This window comes from Lithobates pipiens, unplaced genomic scaffold, assembly GCF_037356315.1.
Source record: "Lithobates pipiens isolate NorthernLeopardFrog02 unplaced genomic scaffold, aLitPip1_a1.2 Scaffold_23, whole genome shotgun sequence".
Taxonomy (NCBI): Eukaryota; Metazoa; Chordata; class Amphibia; order Anura; family Ranidae; genus Lithobates; species Lithobates pipiens.
Window position 1 is genome coordinate 301,092,743 of NW_027507785.1, and position 20,919 is coordinate 301,113,661.

General features: G+C 43.7%; 1 protein-coding gene across 2 annotated transcripts in view; it reads left to right on the forward strand.

The window, feature by feature from the left end:
• The window catches only part of ZZZ3 (zinc finger ZZ-type containing 3), an 80,894-nt gene that overhangs the window by 28,956 nt on the left and 31,019 nt on the right, over window positions 1–20,919 (forward strand). For both annotated transcript variants that reach the window (XM_077450422.1, XM_077450423.1), the window contains exon 3: window positions 13,963–14,101. In XM_077450422.1, coding sequence (XP_077306548.1) covers window positions 13,963–14,101 — 139 coding nt within the window. The remainder of the gene's footprint in view (window positions 1–13,962; window positions 14,102–20,919) is intronic.

Here is a 20,919-nt window from a genome sequence, read left to right on the forward strand (position 1 = left end):
AGACGAGTAAATTGATACCCACCATGTCATACTTCAAAATTGTGCCCGCTCATGGAATGGCGTCAAACTTTTACCCTTAAAAATCTCCATAGGCGATGTTTACAAAATTCTACAGGTTGCATGTTTTGAGTTTGAGGAGGTCTAGGGCCAGAATTATTGCTCTTGTTCAACCGATCGCGGCGATACCTCACGTGTGGTTTGAACACTGTGTTCATATGCGGCCGCTACTCAAGTATGCATTTGCTTCTGCACTCGAGCTCGGCGGCTCGTGTTACAATTTTTATTTATTTTTTTACACTGTCCTTTTTTATTTCTATTTACAAGGAATTGTAAACATCCCTTGTAATAGAAAAAAAGCATGACAGGACCTCTTAAATATGAAAGCTGGGGTCAAAAAGACCTCAGATCTCATATTTACACTAAAATGCAAATGTCCCTTTGCTTACTGGGCACCTAAACCCCTCTCCTGCCCAGACCAATTTTCAGCTTTTAGCGCTGTCACTCTTTGAATGACAATTGTGCGGTCATACAACACTGTACCCATATGAATTTTTTGGTGGTATTTTATCACCTCTGGGTTTTTTATTTTTTGTTAACAAAAAAAAATACAAACCTGTTTTATATTTTGTTAATAAATTTTGCAAACAGGTGATTTTTCTCCTTCATTGATGTATGCTGATGGGGCTGCATTGATGCACACCGATAGGCTGCACTGATAGGTGACACTAATGGGTGGCAGTGATGGGCACTGATATAGAGCACTGCTAGGTGGCACTGATTGGCACCACTGGGGCATTGATAGGTGGCACTGATTGCCAGCACTTTTATGTACTGGTGCACACTGATTCGTGGCACTGTGGGCACTGATTTGTGGCAGGCGGTACTAGTGAGCACAGATGAGGCAACAGAAGCCAGTGATCTGCTTTTTTTTTTTTTCTCCTTGCGTTGTCGGGGTGAGAAGAAAAAGACGATTACTGATTTTATTGTTTACATCACGTGATCAGCTAAGAGGCCGGGATCGACCCCTTACAACGATCTGTGATCACCCGAGTCTAATTCTAGCAGTAGACCACCTCTGTAGATAGAAAGTGGTAACCTGTAAAGGCTTTTGAAGCGTTGCCTATAGATAGTAGAATGTATGTTGTTTGTCACCGCTGCGCAATTTGAAAGAGTGACATACATGTTTGGTATCTATTTACTCTGGGGGACGACTTTTGTTTATACTTTATAAAAAAAATGGAGCTATTTATTTATAAGATTTTAATAAAAAAATAAAGTGTTTTCTTTCATGAAAATACTGTAAGACATAAAAAAAAATAGCAAAACCTACCAATTTATTCTCTAGGGCCTCTGCTTTAGGCCAGGTTCACACCGCTGCGGGGGGAGATCCGGATGTGATTCGCACAGCAAATCACATCCGATCTCCGTAGCGATGCGAGTTCAGCCATACAGATAGTATGGCTGAATTCGCAGCGCTCCCGCAGCAAACTCGCACGGGACCCTTTTTTGGGTCCGCAAAAGAATCGGATCGCATGGGGGTTCACACCATGCGATCCGATTCCTGTGCGAGTCGGCAGATCGCACTGCGATATGCCGACGGATCTGGGGGTGTCATTAACATAACATTGACACTCCCAGCCGTCCGCATAGGGCAGTGTGAACTGCCGGCGGGAGGTGTGCGATGCGGGTAAACGCCGCGGATTCGCAGCGTTCCCGCATCGCTATAGTGTGAACCCGGCCTTAAGAAACTATATAATGTTTTGGTATTCTAAGTCATTTTCTAGCCCAAAAAAAATAAAAAAATAAAAAAATAAAGATTTTCGCGTATACAAAAAGTGCCAGAAAAAGCCTGGTCTTCAAGTGGCTAAAGGACCCGTTCACATCAGATGAAGTTGGATGCATTTTTGACTGCACTCCAGCTGCTTATACCGTCAGAAATCCATGTTATCCTATGGGCATAGTTCACACTATTTGCATTGCAGTGAAAAAAGTACGGCAAGCTGCATTTTTCCACACTGCAAATGTATGTAAATGCACTCCAACTGCATAGATAGTCCAAAATCCAGACTTATCCTATGGGCATCGTTGATGCCATTGCATTGCGGTGCAGTGTAGTTCAGAAAAGTGCTGCATTTTTCCACATCACAAACGTGCAAAAGTGCATGCAAAGGCACTGCAACCCATCACCGTGCTCATAGAAGCCTAAGGAAAAAAAGAAGAAGCAAGAGACCTCACAGGACAAATGCAGCTAGAAAGACGTGCATCAATTGCATTTAAAGGCAAGTCAACTGCATGTAAAAACGGCGCACATATGTGCCAGCACACCGCGGATCATCAGATATCATCCAAAACTTTCTATTGCAGAAAGATCACATCACAAAGGACCAAGTGTGACATTTCAGAGCAGCACAGGACCCCTTTGTCATGCATGTGAGGGGTGAAGGGGTTCTGCGTGGCTCTGAAACAGTGCACTTGGTCCTTTTGTGTTGTGTTTTTTTCTGCAATAAAAGTTTTGGACGATATCTGATGATCTACGGTGTTTTGGCGAATGTGCCTTTTTTTTATGTGCTGTTGAAATGTGGTGTTTCATGACAAGCACAGTTTCCAGCTACTTGCTACAGAAGAGCCTATGTCCAGGAACGTGTGTTAGGGAAATATTAGCGGTGCACCTAAAATAAATAATAAAGAAAAAAAAAAAAAATATATATATATATATATATATATATATATATATATATATATATATATATATATATATATATATATATATATTTATTTAGATAGAATTGTATAATATTATTTGACTTTTTAGTTAATATCATGAATTTAAATGAATATGTATTTGTCAGGCAACTTTAGCACAAGAACAATGTATCCCTTTAAATCCTATGTATGTCCTTTGGGCTTCGGTTGTGGTGTTAAAAAAAACCTGCTTGTGACATTTTTGGTCAGTTAAAAAAAAAAAACGCACCTCCCAGTTGAAATGCATTGAAAACGCAGCAAGAATGCCTCATTAACGCACCCGTTATGTTTTTGATGCAGTTTTTGAGTCACATGACCTATGAATAACATAAGCACAGTTAAACCGGTGCATAATTGCATGCGTTTTCGGTGCCATTATTGGCACCTTTTTCTCTTATCAGCCGAGTGCCGATAACGCCATTTACGGCCACCAAAATTTTGGTGCATCTCTAGGGAATATGGATATTAACTGTAAAACAAGCGTCAAATGCATGCATAGGTACAAGAAAAGAATGCACAGTTGCTTGCAGTTTCTGGTGTGAAAGGGGCCTAAAGCCCAAAGAAGATGAAGGTGACCTCAAAGGAAATGCAATCTTATGAAAAATACACTTAAAGTGGAAAAATGCACATCACCGTGCATGCAAAAATGGCCAGTTCCTGTTGTGAATGCGCCCCGTAAGGGTCCTTTCACACTGATGCAATGGGATTTAGTTGGATGCATTTTGGACTGCACTCCAACTGCATAGATCGTCTAAAATCCAGGGCATACTTCACACCATTGCAATGCAGAAAAATACAGCATGCTACGTTTTTTAATAGCACAAGTGCAGAAAGGCATGCAAACGCACTGCAACCCTTTACAGTGCACATAAAAGCCCAAGAAAAAGAGGATGTAACCTCACAGGACAAATGCAGATAGAAAAACTTGCATGTAGGATGCACATGAAATACATACATTAGGTACAAGAAAAAAAACATGCTGTTACTTGCAGTTTCTGGTATGAAAGGGGCCTAAAGCAGAAATGAAGTCCCCCTTTCCAAAACTGCAAGAATGCTGCTTCTTTATTGCAGAAGTGACATGCAATGTCTCCTCTGCCATAAAAGAAACCTATCAGCCTTCTCACGTTATGTATTGGAATGTGTACTGACCTGGGCAAGAGCAGCTCAGTTTACATTCGGGCACAGCGCTTGTATCGCCATGTGCAGGAATGACATCCTCCCGGCCAATGAAGATGGCCACAGCCTGGCGACTGGAAGAACTGGGGCAGAAGATGCCGACGACGGACATCAGACCGTTGAAAGATAGGTAAGTATCGCTAAGTTTAGCTCCTGTTTAAGTCTACCTTCCTCAATCAGAAGAAGAAACCTTTCTTTGAAATCTTAGCGATGTCATTTGGCTTCCAGCAGTGAAGGACGTAGAAGTCTGCAGGACACACAACATCATATAGGTGTTTAGGCACCCAATGCGCATACACCCAGCTGGGGTGACTGGTCTCCCAAACAGGAGATAATGCCTCAAACACCGTTCATAGGCCGGGTTTCCTGATAAATGAAGGCAGAAGGGATCTCAGGACACCCTACACATCAAGCTTTGGCACTTGTTCAGTTAAATAAAAAAACAAATCTGCCCAGAGAACAGATTTTTTATAAAAGGCTCTCGAAATCTACACCCTGTGGGGCGGGAGATGGAGCCTTTGTTGTGAATAATGTTGGCCAGGAGAAATGCCCTGAGGCTGGAGGAGCTGTAACGCCCCGGTTTGGCACAAAGCTTCCCTCCCTTGTGTAATTATATTGATCACAGGAGTTCATTGATTTCTCAGCAAAGCTCTGGATACTTTGAACTTCTTTAGAGATGTACGGATCGCTCAGAGCTGACAGGTGATTCCTTTGTTACCCGTAGAAGAGTTTACTCTTCATCCAACTGCAGCTCTCACCACTTCTGTAGATCGTGTCTTTTTGTGCCGCAATGTCTATTATATCTGTGATTAGCAGCTGAGAAACCAGCAGAACCTCCCCGGAATGTCATCGCTAACTATTACGCCTACATTGTCCGCACGGGTAGAAAATAGAATAATAACGCTGCTCAAAGTGGAATTATTATCCAACTAAAAAATGAGGCAGTCTGTCAACAGCATTAAAGTGGAACTTTACTCACCTCGGCTCCAGCGATGCGTTGCCCGCGATCGCCTCACTTGGCCGCTGACTTCCGGGTCTTGATCGCCGGCCGCTGTCATTGGCCATGCAGGGATGACATCCCTCCTGTGCAGGAGTTCAGCCAGATTCAGTATCGCCAAATTTGTACAGTGAGCTGCGTAGGCGCGGTTCACTGTACAAGGGTGGACAGGCAGGTAAGTAACTTTAATGCAGAAGAGACCAAGCATGTCTCATCTACATTAAAATTCCTGCCTGTTCACTCATTTTTAGTTTTGCCCTAAAGCTCCTCTTTAACCCCTTCCCGCCAGCGGTATGCATATATGCAGCCTCACTGAACTGGGCTATTTTCTATTGGACTGCATATATGTGTACCTCTCTATGCTGGGAGCGCGCTGCACAGTGCGCTCCCAGTACAGAGCCCAGGTGGACGGTAGCCAGCTAGTGTAGCCATCCTCAGACAGGAAGTGTGTTATTGGCCAGACCACCTGGTTAAAAAGTGTAGATACAATTTTAACCACTTTTTTCGCCCAGCCTGTAATCAGTTGAAGGCTGGGCGGGCTTCTTGTCAATCTGGGTAGACGTCATATGATGTCGTCCTGGATCGCACTGCAGCGCAATCTTTCTCCGATGAATGATCACTGTACCGGCCTGCAGCCGCTACCATGTGACCGCTGTAACCAATTGCAACGGGTCACATGACTGTTGTAAACAATGAATAGCTTCCTTTCAAGCCATCCATCATGTACAACTGTGTTTTTAGCTGTGATTGGTCACTGTGATCACATGGTACAGACTGGGCCAATCACATCCAACCTCACTGAGCTTGAGCTGTTTTGCAAGGAAGAATGGGCAAGAATTTCAGTCTCTCGATGTGCAAAACTGATAGAGACATACGCCAAGCGACTTGCAGCTGTAATCGCAGCAAAAGGTGGCTTTACAAAGTATTAACGCAAGGAGGCCGAATAATTTTGCACGCCCCACTTTTCATTTTTTTATTAGTTAAAGTTTAAAAAATCCAATAGATTTCGTTCCACTTCACAATTGTGTCCCACTTGTTGGTGAGTCTTCACAAAAAATAAAAATGTTATATCTTTATGTTTGAAGCCTGAAATGTGGCAAAAGGTTGAAAAGTTCAAGGGGGCCGAATACTTTCACAAGGCACTGTATTTATATTGCAGCTCCCCAGTGAAATTCATTTTTAAGAGGTAACACTTCACCACTTCACATCCTTAGGATGTACCTGTATGTCCTCGGGCTGAAGTGGTTATACCAAGATGATGGCTGCAGCTACTAAATTTGTGACCAACAATGGGTTTTCCTGTAGAAGTGATCTGAGCAGCTTTGTAGCCGTTCGATCGATTCTATAGGGTGCAGAAGGACCGCTGCCCCTTTCCTGGGCTCGCAAAGAGCCTAGGGCCACTGTGGATGGTCTATCCGGCTACTAGAAGAGGAAAGACAAGTACATCTGTACTCTCCTTTTCTCTATGACGTCCAAACAACGGAAGTGATGAGGATTTTGTCACTACCGGTTCAGTTTGTTTACAAGGCATTACCAGCTTGTAAATCATCTGATCAAACTTATCTGGGTTAGATCATATGCGTTTGAGGTCTAATAAACCCCAAGTACTTAAAACCACCTTCCCATCAAAGAAAAATAATTAAATGGAGCCCCCTTTACCCCCACATACATGCACATATGAAGGTAAGCACGCGTGTTTGGGCGCCTACATGCATAGTTGCTGATTGCGTTACACGTTGGATATTGCTGAGCATTCTGCAGTGAGAACAATAATTCTACCTCCATTATTCATGGTTAACGCTAAACTGATGACCTGTAAGGTATTTTTAAAGTATCAGCGTTTACAAGCGCATGAAGTTTTCCTGAGCTGGGCTAGGGACTATGGGATGTGTAGTGTGCGCAGAGCAGTGCGCATGACTGTAATGCAGGGGTTGACAAATTTGCTTGGAATCTAGGAGCCAGCTAAAAAAGTTAGGAGCCAGGTCCGTGACGGCGATCTGGACCTGTCCCTGGCCTGACATGGAGACGAGTGAGGGGAAGATAGCCCCCAGCCCCCCACCTGTCTCCAAGTCATTGCCCATAGCTCTTAGAGGGACATTTTATTTGTTTTATTTTTTTCAAATGACGATTTTTTTTTTTATTGCATTTTAGTGTAAATATGAGATGTGAGGTCTCTCTGACCCCAGATCTCATATATAAGAGGACCTGTCATGCTTTTTTCTATTACAAAGGATTTTTACATTCCTTGTAATAGGAATAAAAGTGACACATTTTTTTTTTTTTAAAAGAACAGTGAAAAAAAATAAAAATAAAAGTTAAAATAAGAAAAAAAAATTTTTTTTTTAAATGCGCCCTGTCCCGCCAAGCTTGCGTGCAGAAGCGAACGCATATATGAAAGCAATGTTCAAACCACACATGTGAGGTATCGCTGCGATCGGTAGAGTAAGAGCAATAATTCTAGCCCTAGACCTTCTCTGTAACTCAAAACGTACAACCTGTAGAATTTTTTAAACGTCGCCTATGGAGATTTTAAAGGGTAAAAGTTTGTCGCCATTCCATGAGCGGGTGCAATTTTGAAGCATGACATGTTGGGTATCAATTTACTCGGCGTAACATTATCTTTCACAATATAAAAAAAAAATTGGGCTAACTTTACTGTTGTCTTATTTTTTTTTATTAAATAAATTATTTTTTCCCCAAAAAAAGTGCGCTTGTAAGTACGCTGTGCAAATATGGTGTGACAGACATTATTGCAACGACCACCATTTTACTCTCTAGGGTGTTAGAATAAAAAAGAAAAAAAAAGTGTGTGTGTATATATGTATGTGTATGTATGTGTATGTATGTATATGTATGTATGTATATGTATATGTATATATATACATACATACATACATACATACATACATACACACACATATATATATATATATATATATATATATATATATATATATATATATATATATATATATATATATATACATATACATACATACATATATATAATTACCGGCGGCGCGGCCCGACGCAATCACGCTGGGGGGGTCCACGGAGACAGGATACCCCCAGCTGTGCTGCGCCAGTCGTTAATTCTAGTCGCCAATGCGACCTGGCGCCCGGGTTTTGTCGAGCCCTGCTGTAATGAAATGAGGGAAAAGAGGTAAGATTTGGGAGCTCATGGAGGACAATAGAAAAAATAGAATACAGGGCCATTAAAGAGGAAGTAAACCCTGATGGGTTTACTTCCTCTTTCATTCCCTGCAAAGGTGTAAAGCATAATGGACTACTATGCATCACATAGTAGCCCATTATGTGTCACTTACCTGACACAGGAGCCAGCGAAGTCACCGCTGTCCCCTGTAGTCCGGCGCATCCATCTTCTCGGTGGGTCTCCTGCTCCGCCGCGGTCATTCGGCGAAGCCGCGATGACCTCACTCCCGCGTATGCGCACGGGAGCCACCACTCGCGGCATATCGCCGTTGACCGTGGCGTGCTCAGTGCGCCTGCACGCCGCTGTCTACGGCGCATGCCTTTCGGTAAATATCTCCTAAACCGTGTAGGTGTATTTCTTGGACCTACAGGTAAGCCTTAATCTAGGCTTACCTGTAGGTCAAAGTGGGTTGTAAGGGTTTACAACCACTTTAAAGTGTTAAAAAAAATAAGTTTAGATTTACCCCCCTTCATGACCAGGCCACTTTTCGCAATGCGGCATTGCATTACTTTAACGATTGCACGGTCATGCAACGCCGTACCCAAATAAAATTGACATCTTTTTTTTTTTTTTTTTTGGGGGGGGGGTGGTATTTGATCACTTGTGGTTTTTTAATTTTTTGCGCTGTAAGCAAAAAAATACAGACAATTTTGAAAAGAAAACAATATTTTTTATTTTCTGCTATAAAACAGATCCAGCGAACAAAACCGAAAAAAAGTAATCAAATTTATTCATAAATTCAGGCCAATATGTATTCTGCTACATGTTGTTTTTTTTTTTTTTTTGGGGGGGGGGGGGCACAATGATATATTCATTTTAACAAACACAATAATTTGAGGTGAAGTGATCCATGCTGTGATGATGAAGCGCACAGAGCAGTGTAGTCACAAAAGGCTCTGATGCAGGACAGCCACAAAAAAAAAAGAACTCTACTGGATCTCGGCATCTTGTGATTGTTTCCTCAGTTGGCAGACAGTAGGAACTTTGTGCAGTCTTGACTGCTCACTCATAAAACACCAAGAAATTCTCTACCGCTTGGAGGAGTTGGGCCTTGCAGAGCTTGGTAGGCCCAAAACAGATGACAATTAAAGTGTTACTAAACCCAGGACCCTGCATTCACTATATCTGGTCACCCACAGTACACATAACATGGAAATGCAGTTATTTTAGTAAATTAATTCTAAATGCCTTTTCTCATTGGCAGTATATAGCAGTCTTGTGACTTCTGAGTGTCCAGCCAAGCATCGATTAAAGCTTGGAGGAGTTTTTCTGACTGTCCTATCGGGATGCAGGACCTCTGACCCTCTGTCTGGATAGTGCTGCTTGCCCCTGTGCTGATCACATGCATTCTCCCAAGAAAAAGAACCTCTCTAGCAATACACACTAAACAGAGCATGTGCAGCCTGACTCCATAGACTGTGTTATGAGGAAATTATTAGGGGACAGTGGAGGGGAGGATCAGAGAAGACAGGATCAAACAGCCCTTAGGTTCCACAGTGAGAATAACAAGGATGATTTACTGCACATACAGACTGATTTTACTATTGTGGGGTTAGTAACACTTTAAAGTGGATGTAAAGGTAGAAGTTTTTTTTTATCTTAATGTGTTCTTTACATTAAGATAAAAAAAAAAACTGTGAGCAGCAGCCCCCCTAATACTTACCTGAGCCTATCTAGATCCAGCAATGTTACAGGAGTGTCTCGACTGCACAGTCTATTGGCTCCTGCTGCTGTCAATCAAAGTCAGCTGGCCAATGAGGAGAGGGAGGGGGCAGAGCTGGGCTGTGGCTCTGTGTTTGAATGGACACAGGGAGTTGCGTTTTGGCTCAGGTGCCCCCATAGCAAGCTGCTTGCTGTTGGGGCACTCAACAGGAGGGAGGGGCCAGGATCACCAAAGAGGGACCCGAGAAGAGGAGTCTTTACAATCACACTTTAAGCTTTGACAATAAACCCTGGAAGCTGGCTGGTTTATTTGCAGAACTGCACCAGATTTTGCACTCTTCAGCCTTGGTAAATCTCCCCCTTTGTGTTGGTGCTCCAGTTCAAATGGTGCCATATGTTGTGTATTTGCAACCACGCATACGATGTTTCCCATTTCACCAGAAGCTACAGCTGGACTCGCTTTCCTGGTTTGGCACTGTATCAGTCCCTTGAATTATACTGTATATGTTCCTCACTGTTTAGGCACTTTGTTTCCCATGCTCATTTCTGAAGAAGTCAGACATCCTTCCCTTCTTGCTGGTACCTGGCAAACCTCCAGGGGGCACCAGATGTAGTTCACATCCCACAAGGGGTCACCGATCCTCCATGGTGAGCAGTGCCTTCTCCACGGTCGTTGTCCTTGCATCTTGTCTTTGGTATCCCACCCACTTGAAGACCACAATACGTATATATGTTGCAGGTTTCAAGTGGTATGCCGAGATGATGCCTGCAGCTACCATCATCCCGGTATTTTTTCTTTTATTTGGGCGATGCTGTTTTTATGTAAAAGCAATCCTAGCGGGTAAATGGCCTCTGGGGCTTCTCCCCGGTGGGGAGCCCAGCTCTGACGCTGGCGGTTCTGCTGGCTCACCATAGAGGTGATCGGGGGAATGGATCTTCCCCAATCATCTTTGACATTAGAAACCGGAAGCGATGAATGTTTTGTTACTTCTGGTTTCCCCAGCATGTAAACAAGTCATTTTTGACTTTAAAACGAATCTGATCGCACCGATCTTGGTATCATCAGAAGCTTTTAAGGGCAGAGGAGAGATATGGGGTCCAATAGATCTCATATCTGTCCATAAAGAGGAACTGTCACTTTTTAATGTTATCACAGGGGATGTTTACATTCCTTATGACATCAATACAAATAAATAAGAGACAGTTACATTTTTTTTAAAGCACCCCCATCCCACCATGCTGCTTGCGCGCAAATTACACATGCATTGGTCCCACAAGCATAGATAAATGGCGATCGCACCACGTATGTGACGTATTGCTGCGAACATTAGGGCAAGAGCATTTATTCTAGCACCAGACCAACTGTTTAACTCTAAACTGGTAACCTGTAAAAAAGCTTTTTTAAACATCTCCTATGAAGATTTTTAAGTACCTTAGTTTGGCACCATTCCGTGAGTGTGTGCAATTTTAAAGCATGACATGTTGGGTTTCTGTTTACTCGGCATAAGACCATTTTTTATATTTTACCAAATATTGGGTATTATATGAATTACTGCATTAAAAAAATGCATTTGAAAAACCGATACGCAAATACTGTGTGACATAAATAAAGCTGCAAAACCTGCCTTTTATTCTTTAGGGCCGAGGTCGGCAACCCGTCGATAGTGGGCTGTCGACCGCGGGTAGGTGACAGGTAGACCGGGAACGGGTCTGCGCCCCCTGACCTCGCTACTGCCAGCTGCCTGTCCTCCGCCTCCTCAGCCATGCCTTTGGGTCCTCTCTCTCCTTACCTTCCCCCTTATGAGGCAACACAGCCCTGGGCGGTGGAGGAGCTGGCCAAGTTAATTTTTTAAGTTAACCCGCAGGTGATTGGTTGCTAGGTCCCAAGCAACCAATCACCAGCTTGTTAATATTAAGTCACTCTGCCAGCTCCTGCTCCCGCCTCCTGTACAGAACTGTGCTGCTTCTCGGTCTCCTGCTTGGGAAGGGGCTGAAGAGGACACTACTGTGTGGAGGGAGGGGGGTGATGTGAAGGGGGCAGTGGCCACCCCCTCAGCAGTGTCCTCTACCACCCTTCACATCACCTCACCCCCCACCCCCCCAATCTTTGTATTCTGAGCGCAACACACTCCTGATCCCTTGAGCCCTGCGTTCTGAGCGCAACGCCCTCCCGATCCCTGCGTTCTGAGCGCAACGCCCTCCCGATCCCTGCGTTCTGAGCGCAACGCCCTCCCGATCCCTGCGTTCTGAGCGCAACGCCCTCCCGATCCCTGCGTTCTGAGCGCAACGCTCTTCTAATATTACTACACTACATTTGGGATCTATTTTGGGGTTAACAATGTATCACCACCCACAGTAGATCACAAAGGCAGTGCGTTTTGAACACTATGCAGAAAACACACATGGGACATGCCTTTCTGGCATCGCGTTCTGGTGGGAACCAGCCCTAACAGTACACTGCCCAGTGATCTTTGATTTCATCAGTGTTGTTCAAGTAGATCTCTCTAAGGTTGCCTACCCCTGCTCTAGGGCCTCTGCTTAAAAAATATATGATGTTTGGGGGTTCTAAGTAATTTTCTAGCAAAGTTGATTTTCACATATAAATTAATTTTCCTATGCTCTAACTTTCTCTCCTATGTGGTGCCTGCTCTACTGACGTAACAACTTTTAATTTTCACTCGCTCCTGTGCACCATCATAATAAAACCAATGAGCCAAACCCACTCTACCGACCCCTAGAACAACTATCGACCAGGACATTCCTAGACCTTGTGGAACCCACTCCAAACACCTATCATATTTATATAGCTGTAGCAAAGTAAAAAAAAAAAAAAACCCTGCAAGACAATGTTATAACGAGCTAGTTTGCATCGCATACTAAGCTCATTATGAGAGACTTGGCTTAAAACGAAGCTCTCCAGCAGAGGCTTCCATCTTCACACTGTCTGTCTTCCTTCCGAGTTCGCCATCTCCGGCTGTCTGACTGGCCAAACCGCAATGAGGTCACTGCCACGCATGCACACAGAAGTCACGGTTTGCGGCACAGAGCTCTGCAAGGACAACACAGATATGCCATTCGGAGCAAATGTGCCGGTGACGTCACCAGCTTCTGCTCACTGGAATATACATTTTACCTACAGGTAAGCTTTATGCCTTACGGGGACCCAGAAATTACTTCACGCGTCACTTCCGGGTCAACAACTAGATGGAAAGGAGAGCGGTCGTGTGTCCGCTCTCCTACCTCCCCCCTCTACCCAGCGGCACCCGCTATGCCGGTTGCAGGCCCGCAGATGGGCAAGCAGAGCCCAGGATACATAGCGGGGTTAGGCGCACGTGGGGTACGGGGCGCATTTGGGCGGCAGCCCAGGCGCCAGGTTGGAACTTCTGGTCGCAGTGCAGACCTGGCACCTGGGGTTTGTTGAGCCCTGATATAAATAGTTACTTAGCTGGTCCAATGTAACTATATAATATAGCCATGCCTGGAATTTTATTCTTTAAAACATTAGTGACTTTCTTTTAAACTAACAAAATATTTGGGAGGCACACCCTAAAAAAAAATGCATAAAGATGGTGCTGCCATAAGACCATACAACTGAACAAAAATATTACAGTGCACACATGCAAAACTAACATTTACCTCCAGCAAAGCTTTTTAAGAACACCTAGACATTTTCAAAAAATATGGGGATTTGGTCACACCATATTGCTATATGGTGCTTAAGACCACTTACTGCAACAAGGTACCCCATGATTAGTGGGTCCTACCCTATCCATAGATTGGGAGATCCTGCTTCTCTTCTTTTAAACTAAGCACAGGAGGCAGGCTATCGCCAAAAATTGTATGAATGTAAACCTGTTCCATTTATTGTATGACCAGCTGATTTCAGACTAAATGGATTATTTGGTTGAATACTAATGTGAAAGGAAACCTAAATCAAAAGTCTACCTTTCCTTGAACCCTTAGTTACAGTCGCACAATGTTTCTTGACCTTTCAGATTTTGTAATATTCTTTTATGTGTGAACCTTGCTGTATGATGGGGTCTTATCCTGTACTGTGTATCTGAGAATCTTCATTTCACTTGGTGTAATGGGTTTCTGTACGGTCTGTGTCCTTCTAGAGTCTTGAACTGTGTGCGCAGATTGTCATTTATTTTTTCTCTTTTCCTTCCAGTTATCAGAGGCTTTTACAGACTATCTCAGTGCTGGAGGCTCAGCGATCACAAGCCGTGTTAGACATTGAGAAGTTAACCCATCACCAGAAGGACGCGCTGGTCGATCCTATTGGATTTGTGGAGACGCTTCAAAAGAAGGTATGGTATATTCTGAAGAGCAGGTTTATTAACTGTTTTAACGGGTGTGGCGGACCACCTGGCACCTGGGTGCCTCCGTCAAGGTACAGCTTTCTTCACTCAGGAACCAGGTATTATAACTGAATATTGCACCCAAGAACTAGACGGCACTAGCTTCGCTGCAAACTGGAACTGGCTTAATTGTAAATTCACACAGAATATATACCACACAGAATCCGGTAAGTACTTGATCACATTGTCCTAAACAATGCAAACTGTAAACAGCAATATCAGAACATCTAAGGAACAGCTAACAGTGATCTAATTAACAGTAAACTAATCAACAGCTAGTAACCCAGACGATCCGGCGCCTACATAGGAATACATTGAACAGAGACCAATATGACCAGATCTTTCGCTGAGCACTTATAGTTCCAAAATGAAACAAACCAGGAATAGTCTTTAAAGCAAATACAAGAAAACAGTCCTTCAAAAATGAAACAAAAAAGGGAACATTAGAGGGAGCGTGGCCTGGAGCGGCATGCAGTAGGACGCTGGTCAGCTGAGCTCCGCCAGCCCGATATTCTTATTAACTCATCCTGGGACCCCATCACCCGCAACCCACCTGTTTTCCGCTGCCTGAACACCCGGTGTCTCCGGTGAGCATGTCCAAACCAAAAAGAAAAAACGCTGAAGCGGTGGCCAAACTGGACAAATATCGCTGGACAGATCAGAAACCCCCCGGAGCAAGATGGCGGCGCCACGCTGGGAGAGGGGACTGCTGCAGGGGCTGGCGCAGCGAGGGTGCTCGGCTCCATCACTGCCTGCCAAGAAGCCATAACGTCCTGCCAAACCAACCTGATTGCCAGGATCGAGGAAGTAAAGGTGGACATCATCCCCATTTGACAAACTTTTTTACTCTATGGTTTCTGGAATCCTGGTTCTGTGTCATCTCCCTACTCATCCTGTTCCCCTTGAGGTTGCTTGACTGTTCTCACTACCTCCTATTCCCCATGGATACAAGGACTTGCTCTCTAGTCTTTGTTTCCAAGTTGTGGAGAATATATACCTGACTTTTATTCATACAGTTGCACATCCAGGAGCAATATCTTGGGAGCTCGCCTATATTCACCATTGGAGGTCACTGTTGCCTTACAATTGCTCACATCCGAGCTACTCAGCCTGACTGCAGAGTGCCTGAAAATGTTAAATTTTTCTCAGGGACAGGCTATTTGCCTTTACCCTTTTATGATGCCAGTCCACATTGCATTTTTTTTCCGGTGGAAGCAAACAATTCACCAAGATGCCCACCTAATCACGTGGCCTCTGTCCTATGTTGTGTTTCATTAAACAGCGAAGTTTCACCCCACCTGACTCTTTAAGTGACCTGTGCTGGAACGTATTAATATCCAAGCTTTACTTTTTTTATATCCTTTTTATTCACAGATGTGGACAATGTTTTTCCCATGTTGGCAGTTTGGGTATAATGCCCGCATAAGTTGGGGACAGGGCGGGGGGGGGGGGATTGTATTTTCTATTGGTTAGAGACACAATGTTACACTATGTACAGGTCAGAGACAAATTGTACAGTAATCAAAATATTATATTACTGAGTGTTCTTCCTCTACACTTTTTATGCAAATATATAAGATGTGGTATGGATGCCGAAAACCCTGGAGTCTCACAATTTTTCTTGTTTGATCTATGGTCTCTTAAACTCCTGGAACGCACCTGGAAGGTTTGGGGCATTAACAATAAAATTAAGAGGTCAGCTGTATTCTCCTTCCTTAAGAAACAGCGAGCTGACATAATAGTCCTTGTAGAAACTTATATATAAAGGACACCTGCAGCTGGCGCTCAAGCGCCCTTGGATAGGATGGGCATACCACTCCACTTAAACCTCTCACTCTAGAGGCGTTACCGTTCTTATAGCTAAATCCTTTCACTTTGAGCTCCGGGGTTCTAAGGTTGACCCACTGGGTAGATATGTTTTTCTACATGCAGTTATCTATGGGGCACCGATTTTGATATTGGCATTACCTCCACCTCTAATTCTCTGCACTTTTGTGCGAGGGTTTTGGCTATATGTCATTGCACCCTGTCACTCCGGCTATTTGGCTAGGTGACTTTAACATGACCCTTAACCCCAGCCTAGATAATCTACACATTAATTCACCTGCACCAAATCCACCCCAGTCTACCAGGTTTACAAAATTAGTTGCTGGTTTTAACCTATAACCTCCTACATATGGAGGTCTGTGCACCCTGATGCCCAGGCCTTTTCGTGTTTTCCTTCTGCACATCACTCCATGTTTAGAATAGACTTGATCTTAATCTCCAACTCACTATTACCTAGATTGCAGAATGCAGGTTTTTCTCCAAGATCACTCTCGGACCACAGCCCCTGTTGGACCACGTTAGCAATACCGTACAGCCGCCCCCCAGTTATGTTGAGGATAAACCACTTCTGGCTTACATTGCTGCCTGATGACGATGACACCCTGAGTGACTGGGTACACTACTTTTATAGATAATGAAGGATCAGCCCCACTGCATACGGTTTGGGACGCCTTTAAACTACACACCAGAACTACCCTGGTTATGCGTATAAATAGATTGAAAAAGGCTTCAGAGACTGATCTGGAGAAAGTGATGGCAGTTTCAAAGGGGCCTGAACGAGCGTTTATAGAAAGGGCTAACGCAATTAGGCTACATTCCAGGGTAGTCGCACAACTACAATACGGAAAGTACAAACGTAAATTGTTCTTCCATAAGCAAAAACTGTTTGAACATGGAGAAAAGGCCAGTAAACTGTTGACTGACTTAGTGCACTGTGAAGAGCGACCAGCGGTGGTAATTTCACTTAGATCCCGCGAGGGTGAACAAGTGACTGAGCCCAGGAAAGTCACAAATTTTCAGGAATTTTTTTTGCCTCATTATATACCTCTACAGTCTCGGAAGGTAACTCCACTATTGATTCTTTCCTTAATGAGGTGCAGCTTACACAGCTCACACCGCAAAAAACATCAGAGCTGGAAAAGCCACTGTCAACAGAGGAAATAGCTGAAGCCATAGCGAAATTCCTAAACTTCACAAGCTTTACAATAATATTTTTGAGACCTCATCACTACCCGCTTCTATGCGAGAGGCCTCAATGGTATTGTTTCCCAAACTGGGCAGACCTGAAGACCCGCATCTCCCAGAATCTTACCGCTACAATCTTTGCTACGAGTGGATGTCAAGATCTTGGCTAAGATCCTTGCCACTCGCCTTAATACAGTTTTAACCCTAATACATGGGGACCAATCAGGCTTCATGCCGAGTAGAAATACCTCCTTTAACCTGAGGAGGCTATTTATCAACCTTCAGGCCCAGCATGATAACATAGGTTCCAGAATGTTGGTTGCATTGGACAATGCTAAGGCGTTCGACTCTATTGAGTGGATCTACCTTTGGACCTGCCTGGAGAGGTTTCGCATAGGGCTCAAATTTATAAAATTGGTGCAACTACTGTATCAGAGCCCAGCGGCTAAAGTGATAGCCAACGTTTGGACTTCTGAACAGTTCTCCCTTACCAGAGGCATGCGCCAGGGTATCCCCTCTGCTATATGCCCTCCCAGCGGAACCCTTATCTATAGCACTACGCTCCAATCCAGACATAGTAGGACTACACGTGGGTCCCACATCAGAGAAGGTTAGCACATAATGCTGTTGACACCCTTTTGTACATTGACGGCTCTACAGATGCACCTCCCATAGCCATGGCCATGATAGAATGTTTTGGCTCCTTTTCAGGGCTCAATTGGGAAATCAATTGGGATAAATCTCAAATATTTTGCTTAGACCGCTTCCCAATAACACAAGCCCAGGCCCACCTTCCCTTACAAAAAGTGGACTGCATCAAGTATTTGGGCATATACATCACTCGGGTGCCTGCTGACTACACTAAGCTTAATGTGCAACCTTTTTGAGATGCCTAAGCACAAAACCCTGATATGGGCCAGCTTATCGTTGGGGCTATGGGGCGCATAAACCTCGTCAAAATGGTGCTGTTACCCAAAATCTTATATGTGATTTGATGCTTCAGCATTTCAAGGCTATGGAGGTCATACTCAAAACCTTTATTTGGGGTAAGAGTAGACCTAAACTTCCCTGGGGCAAATTGAATAATCCCACAGACCTGGGGTGGCAGCTTTACCAGACCTCAACATGTACTACATAGCAGCACAAAAAACTGACGGCTAGATTTTTGACCTTCTTATGTCTCAGGTGGTCACACTCAACTGGGGATCCCCTAGTTGCTATCATGGGGAGACCGAAGGTCACGGAGTCAGCGGGAGATAGAACATCACTACTTTACCAAGCTTCAGCTGCCCCTCTTGCACTAGCATACCCCGCTGTGGCACAACACGACACTACCGGAGTTTTGTTCAATCCCAGACTCTGAGCTGTGGAGATTCAACAGCATTTTTTTTTTTACCTATCCGACCTAACCTTTAATGGAGAACTGAAAGTATTTGACAGACTGTGGGACGAATATGGTTCATTGAGCCGCATGTTTTTCAGATATCTACAAATTCAACATTTGGAGCACAATTACCAACAGGCACCCCTCACTTGGGCATTAACCCCTTTATGGAGGTGATACGAAGCTCAGACCCCAAAAAACGATCTCTATTTTCTATATCATGTTGCTACTGCCCTCCTCCTCTAGGTCGGCATATGCATTGAAACCTAGATGGAAGGAGGATGTAGGGGCAATGGAAGATGAGGAATGGAGTGATGCACTTGACAACTGCAAATTAATATCTCCCAAACTTTCTGACAGTCTTACACAAATTCATATAATTCACAATCATACCTTACTCCACTTAAGGGTAGCTAAATATAAGCATGACCAATCTGCCAACTGCGCAATGTGCAACCAGGCAACGGGAACATTTTATCATCTACTCTGGGGTTGCACCAGGATTCATGGCTTTTGGACAGAGAATGTACAGTTTCTCTGTGGCACCATGGGTTTGCCCCTTACCTTGCACCCTAAGATGTGTCTTCTGGGAATATACCCAGAACCAGACATGAATAAATTCACCAAAATGTTTCTGAACTAAACACTCTTTTCTGCAAGAAAAGTCATAGCAAAGCAGCTTAATGTACAAAAAGCTAATTTTATACACGTAGGGGTTGCCCATCCAAGTACACCAATATCTGGGATATTTGGTTGGAGGCTTCAGAAACCCTAGCATTGATATGACCATCTTTGCTTAGCCAAGACCTTACACTTTAATACCACTGTTACTACCCTATACACCGTATGTATTGAAGAAAATGACCATAAGATGTACCATACGTAATCTGAATATTTAATCGCTAGAAGTGTTACTATGTGTGTCACCACGCAATTTATTGTATATGGGATGTTTGATCATAATACTTGTTGGTAAAATTGTCATCCACATCGTTCCTGTGAAAATGTATTATTTGTAAATTTTAGTTTTTTGTTCTAATAAAAACCTGTTTGAAAAAAAAAAGAAAAGAAGGGAATATAGCAAATAACAAGATCTGCAGCCAGTGTCCGTGACAACGGGTAACCGATATCGGTTGGTGAGCTGTTCGCGCTATTCAGCAAACACTGCGGCTGGTCATGTGCGTCAGTTGAAATGCTGCATTTTAATTCTTCTCAGTTCTGTCTCTGTGTGGTGCTTTGAGGTGCTGCTTAAGGTTCCCATCTCCAATTCCGGTGGCTCACACCAAAGGAAGGGGGTGCTGACATGGAAAGAGCCTGTCCCAGCTCGCAGCAGGCACCCAAATTGCCGCACACCAACAGGACCCCAGTGTACTGTGAATAAAAGCGGCTTCAGCCTGGCTCTATCCAGGCCACGGCTCACTGACGCATTTCACCCTGCCCTTGGGATTTAGTCATGGCGGAGGGGATTCAATGTAGTAGTGCAGGCTAAAACTTGATGTGTAACGAAATGCATCAAGAGTGGGGAGAGCCGAGCTGAAGCAATTTTCATTCACAGTACACTGATGTCTTGTTGGTGTGCGCCGATTGTGGGTTTTTCATTCTTTTGCGATTTGGTCTCATTCAATAATTCACTGTCCATCCACCTCATGGGTCAGTAGGAGAGCAGAGGAGTAAGAGTACTAGCCTGTGCTGTATCACTTTCTCTCTGTGTTTTCTGTATACAGTGCCTTGAAAAAGTATTCACGCCCCTTGAAATTTTTAACATTTTGTCATGTTACAACCAAAAACGTAAATGGATTTTATGTGATAGGACAACACAAAGTAGCACATAATTGTGAAGTGGAAGGAAAATGATAAATGGTTTTAAACATTTTTTTCAAATAAATTGAAAAGTGTGGCGTGCATTTGTATTCAGCCCCCCTGAGTCCATACTTTGTAGAACCGCCTTTTGCTGCAATTACAGCTGCAAGTTTTTTTGGGGATGTCTCTACCAGCTTTACACATCTAGAGAGTGATGTTTTTTGCCCATTCTTCTTTGCAAAATAGCTCAAGCTCTGTCAGATTGTATGGAAAGTGTCTATGAACAGCAATTTTCAAGTCTTGCCATAGAGTATTGATTGGATTTAGGTCTGGACTTTGACTGGGCCATTCTAACACATAAATATGCTTTGATCTAAACCAGGGGTGCCCAACCGGTGGCCCGCTGAGCCCTCCTGATATTTCCTGCTCTGGGATATAATAGAATACTGTTATTAAGGTCAGTTTATTACTAAAATCACAGTGCATATTTTTGCTGCTTTCAAACTGATCCGCGGGTGCAGAGCAATTTACCTGTGGGTTACCTGCACTGAGCCATAGACTTCTATTATCA